Genomic DNA, 5,807 nt, shown 5'->3' on the forward strand with positions numbered 1-5,807 from the left:
TACTTTGTGATCAACAAACAAACTTAGGGCTGCACGATAAATCACATGTGATTGTCAGTAAAGCCGGTTCTGTGATTAATAGTAAATCTCCATCACGTGTTTTCAGATGGATACACAGAGCCTTAGTTCACTGACTATGCAATATCGCGTTCATAATTGCAGATGAGTTGCATTTGATTATGAACGCGATATTGCGTAGCTTGTCAGTGTAAGTTTTTTTATTAAAGGGGTCATATGATGCGATTTAAATTTTTCCTTTCTCTTTGGAGTGTTACAAGCTCTTGGTGCATAAAGAAGGTCTGTGAAGTTGCAAAGACTAAAGTCTCAAATCCAAAGAGATATTCTTTATAAAATTTAAGAGTCAGCCACCCCTACCTAAAACAGCTCATTCTAACACGCCGCCACATGTTTACGTCACGATGTGGGAAGATTTGCATAACGCCGCCCAAATGTTCATGCAAAGAAAGAAGACTTTTATTCTCGCTGTTGTATTGTTGTTGCAGGAAATACAACAACTTTGCACTGTGGATCGCCGGATCGGCTTTCACCTTGCAGGAAGCGGAGTCCAGCCCGGGGTCGTCACATGTGGTTGCCACAAGCCCGCCGGCCGCGCCGTTCTCAAGCCCGCCCGCCACCACTTACTCAAGCCCGCCGTGTGTGACGCTGTGTGTTTCGTTGTGAAAGCGAAACTACTTTGTTTGGCCTTCCAAAAGAGGACACGACTAGAAATCAGTGGTTAAGTTGTATTTACAGCACTGTTCCAGAACACTTCAACCCAAATATTCAGATGTGTGCAGTGCATTTTATGGAGGATTGTTTCCTGATTCTGGTAGAGTAGACTGCAAAATTTATGTTTACGTGGCGCGATGCAACGCAACGCGTAAAAAGACATGTCCCCACTGGATGCAACAAATGCCTCGTTTATAATGGGTTTTAATGTTTTTGTCTCATCGCTCCGCCGCACAGGGCATCACAATATGGTAAGGGGCGTAACATTTCCATCACACGCTTGAGGTATTCGGCCACTCACAACGCACTGGATAGCTGACCAATCACAGCACACCTCGCTTTTCAGCCCGATGAGCTTTGTAAAAATCGACACGTTTCAGAAAGGCGAGGCATAGAGGAGAAACAATAATGTACAGTATGTGCAAAATAATATGTTTTTTGAACTTTAAACCGCATAAACACATTTCACAACACAAAATAATGTTCTTTTTTGCAACATCATATGACAACTTTAAAACACCTTGCGGGCTCAACCACTGTTCCCAAAAAGGATAAAAGTCCTTCCTTAACAACAAACATTTTTTTGCTGCTTGTAAACGCCGTCCTCTGTTGTCAACAGCTCACATTGGCGAGAAAAATATATTATTGCAAAATATATCAACTACATTTGTGTTTGTGCATTTGTGTTTTTTTTAACAATGTGCATGTTTGTGTTCTTTTGTAAGGAAGACACAAAAATAATGCAATGAAAAATGACGTAGGTCTAATTTATTGGCGTATTAAACATTCTATTTATGTGAAAAGACACAAGTTTGATGCAAGTAAAAATGAAGAAAATAAAGTCTTTATTGTCGTTGTATTGTGCAAAATACAATACATTTGGGAAACTCTATCGCTGCACGCACACTTTTTCATATGCTTATTAAATAGACAATTAAACCTTACAATGCCATCCCAATGAACAAAACATCTAAATGATACAGTTTGTGTAAGAATTTTTATTGACCACCAGACAGCAGGGTAGAGCACTGTGTCAAAAGCTTCGAAGCATCAACGCAGTTTGTTGCAAAAGCCTCACTGCTTCAAAAGCCTCGTTTGGCATATCCCTTTCGCGCTACAATAATGTGCTCTCGACATTTGTCATTAAAATAACGCCATAGGACTTGGATTGATAGAAATGTTTGGCAACTCAGCTGGACTTTTACTTTAAGCAGGACTTTTATTTTATAATCCTCCATGCCGGATGTTGTAGATAGATATGCTGATGAGTCTTCGCGGTGTCAGCCCAGCAGGACTAGTTGAGCGGAAGAGGACACCGGTGGAGGGCATTACATGTAACTCCAAAATCAATAAACTCCCGTTGTCTTCAAGAGTTTCATCAACTAATCGGAAATGTTTTCTCTTTCGACTTCCCTTCAGCCACAGGTATCAAATCGCTGTTTGTTGAGTACAGCTGGTTTCATAACTTAACATGTGACGTTAACGTTACGCAGGCTAGCCTGTTAGCTAGCATATATAACAAGCAGCACTTTAATCTTAAAATTTGAGCGAATAGTTTTTGAACACCATGCTGAAAAGTCGATGGTATGTTATTAGTCTAGTCGTTGTTATTGCTCACTTGATTGCAGTGTTATTGACGGTTTCTGTTTTTAAAAATGCTATTTGAAGACATTGATATGCGTAACGTAACCAGTGTATAAACATGCATCACAACAGAAAGTTTTTTTTTTTAATAATTTAATCCACCACAGTGGACACTCTAACTAGATGGCCATCTTTAAACATCTACACAAAGGCCATAGCATTGAAATGACATGCATATAATATCCATATGTATACTCTCACACTTTAACTGATTCTATTCTAGAACACTTCATGATTATCTAATCAAAATATCAAAATATGGCAGTGTGCAGGCCATAGCATTGACTTTTATTTACTCACAAGTATCGGTATCGGCCCCCAAAAAAAACATATCGGTCGGGCTCTAATTAAAAGGTTAATTCACCCAAAAATGAAATTCTGTCATTAATTACTCGCCCTCATGTTGTTCGAAACTCGTAAGACCTTCGTTCATCTTCGGAACACAATTTAAGATATTTTTGATGAAATATGAGGGCTCTCTGACCCTCCCATAGACAACAAGGTAACTACCACGTTCAAGGTCCAGAAAAATACCAAGATGACCGACAAAGTTGATCTACAGTTGAACCACTGATGTCACACGGACTACTTTGTTGATCATCTTGACAGTAACTCGTGATTGAGCGGGCAAACCACTGATGCTAATACTCTCTAGTTATTAGCCACAGCCATATCACTCTGCAGCTCAAGACTGGTTGCCCACTGAAGCTAAGCAGGGCTGAGCCTGGTCATTACCTGGATGGGAGACCTCCGGGGAAAACTAGGTTGCTGTTGGAAGAGGTGTTAGTGAGGCCAGCAGGGGGTACTCACCCTGTAGTCTGCGTGGGTCCTAACGCCCCAGTATAGTAATGGGGACACTATATTGTCAAAAAGCACCGTCTTTCGGGTGAGACGTTAAACCGAGGTCCTGACTCTCTGTGGTCATTAAAAATCCCATGGCACTTCTCGTAAAGAGTAGGGGTGTAACCCCGGTGTCTTGGCCAAATTGCCCCCCTGGCCCTTGTCAATCATGGCCTCCTAATAATCCCCAACCACTTGATTGGCTCTATGACTCTCTCTCCTCTCCACCTGTAGCTGGTGTGTGGTGAGCACACTGGTGCCGCTGTCCTGTGGCTGCCGTCGCATCATCCAAGTGGATGCTGCACACTGGTGGTAGTTGAGGAGAGACCCCCCCCCAACATGATTGTAAAGCGCTTTGGGTGTACAACAATACACAATAAAGCGCTATATAAATGCATCAAGTGGCACTACGAAGATCGATCGGTGTATGACATCAAAGTACCGCTTCTAGAGCGGTATTATATTGTTAGGGGAGGGGCCATGCTCAGTGGCTCCAGTGCATCATCGAGACATTATTTTAGCTCTGCCCAAAAATTCCTAAAAAAAAGAATAGTGAAAAACTCAGTACTACAATTCAGTACTACATATTTCTCAGTCTGTGTAACGTGTTTTCAGCAATACATTTCTAACATTTATAATGTTTTTAGAAACAATTCTTTGAATTGCCTTTACATGGACTTTAAGTGCATGTGCTTTTTTGTGCAAGTGCATTGTTCAGTAGCCCACTTTAAGGTTTTTTTTAGCACATTTTAAATGTCTTTTGTAAAAGAAGGTTTGGATTGCCGTTTTAATGTTATTTATGTTTTTGTCCATCAGGGTTTCCTTACACGAGACAAAGGGCCAGATGTTGAAACATTGGACAAGCTCCTTAAAAACAAAAACATACCTGATGGTCAACATGATGCTTTTAAGACTGGTTTTGCAGAGGGATTCCTAAAAGCTCAGGCCCTAACACAGAGAACCCAAGGCAAGTTGTCTTTGGGCTTTCAGTAGACAAAAGCTCCATAAAACCAATTTTTATGAATTTTGAAAATAATGTGATCTAGTACCTTTGTAAATACTGTAGGTTTGTCTCTCACAGCCTTGGGTCTACACTGACTAAGGTCTATTGTAAACTGAATGGTGAAAGTTTTTCAACCTGATATGATTGTTTCTTTGTCTCTTTATTATTGTATTAAAAAAAAAACATCATATCATCTCGAATAGAATCATTAAGGAGGACACGACTGATACTATTGGTGCTTTTGCTGGTGGGCTTATATGGACTCTCAAAAACTCCTTTCTTATCAGGTAAATATTATGTAGAATCTTCTGCATGTGTGATTTGTCTGATATAGTTTATGTCCTGTGTGTCATGTCTACCAGTGTGAATATAAAAATCTGAATCATTAGTGAAAGGCCCCTTTCATGCCTTTTTTGTGGCTTTGAGAAAGCTCTGTGTAGTGCTTTGTGTGTGTTTGGAGTGTGAACTATAATGTAACCATTTCGGACAGTGCGATTCCGAACCACATCAGGCCTGGACTCAGCAGTGGATCCTGTCCAGATGAAGAATGTCACCTTTGAGCATGTGAAGGGTGTGGAGGAGGCCAAGAATGAGCTGCAGGAGGTGGTGGAGTTCCTCCGGAACCCACAGAAGTTCACTGTTTTGGGAGGAAAGCTGCCTAAAGGCAAGAACACACTTTTGCTGTAAGGCTCCAAGCCAGAACCATTTAAATGAATAGTTAAACCTAAATTCTGTTTGCTCATATGCTCATATTCTACCAAAGCTGTATGACTTTTTTTCTTCTGTGGAATACATTTTTGAAGAATTTTTACACCTACCTTCTATAACATCCAGGATAAAAAAAAGAAAAGACACCAGCAAGTCCATATGACTCGCACACTGTGTTCCAAGCACTCTGAAGTCATACTACATCTTTGTGTGAGAAAGACAAAAATCTAAGTGTCGTCTATATTTACAATCAGTGTTGGGGGTAATGCATTACAAGTAACGCGAGTATTACTAGTTACTTTTTTCAAGTAACTAGTAAAGTAACGCATTACCTTTTAATTTACAAGAGATTATCGGTGTTACTTTTTCAAATAAGTAACGCAAGTTACTTTTTTTTTTTTTCAATTTATTGATTGACAGCTCTCCTGTCCCCATGTTGAGAGAAATCAGAAGATGTTACTGTAGTTATAAAATAAATATGAATATGCATTAATTCATCTCACTCTCAAAACAAAAACAGATTCAGTATTCCTCAAAATGAATAAAAATAATGCAACTCAGAATATGACGCAAACCTGCAATAATTAAATGTTAAACAACACAAATATCCTTTATGTTTTTAATCCCATTCTATTAACCAATCTCTTTGCTTCTGACCTTCGATGATCCAGTTCAACCGTACGAACAAGCAAAAATTACTCTAGACAAACATTTGTGTGTCTTTTTTTTTTATTGGTGAAGTGTTGAAATTTCTTCTTCTGCATTCTACTATACGGGTGTAATTTTACATTTCCTTCAGCCTGAGGCTTATTCATTTCACTTTTGGTGTGAAAAGGCTTTTATATTTGCCAAAAATATAACTTTTTTTTTATTTTAAAAACAA

At 39.4% G+C, this 5,807-nt stretch overlaps 1 protein-coding gene across 1 annotated transcript in view; it reads left to right on the top strand.

Annotated features, from left to right (window-relative positions):
* Nucleotides 1–4,903, top strand: part of LOC107550422 (ATP-dependent zinc metalloprotease YME1L1-like) — an 8,335-nt gene extending 3,432 nt beyond the window's left edge. Inside the window, exons 4-6 of the mRNA XM_016231694.1 lie at nucleotides 4,030–4,180; nucleotides 4,420–4,503; nucleotides 4,707–4,903. Coding sequence (XP_016087180.1) covers nucleotides 4,030–4,180; nucleotides 4,420–4,503; nucleotides 4,707–4,903 — 432 coding nt within the window. The remainder of the gene's footprint in view (nucleotides 1–4,029; nucleotides 4,181–4,419; nucleotides 4,504–4,706) is intronic.
* The last annotated feature ends 904 nt before the right edge of the window (nucleotides 4,904–5,807 follow it).

Source organism: Sinocyclocheilus grahami, unplaced genomic scaffold (assembly GCF_001515645.1).
Source record: "Sinocyclocheilus grahami isolate Dianchi unplaced genomic scaffold, SAMN03320097.WGS_v1.1 scaffold398.1, whole genome shotgun sequence".
Taxonomy (NCBI): domain Eukaryota; kingdom Metazoa; phylum Chordata; class Actinopteri; order Cypriniformes; family Cyprinidae; genus Sinocyclocheilus; species Sinocyclocheilus grahami.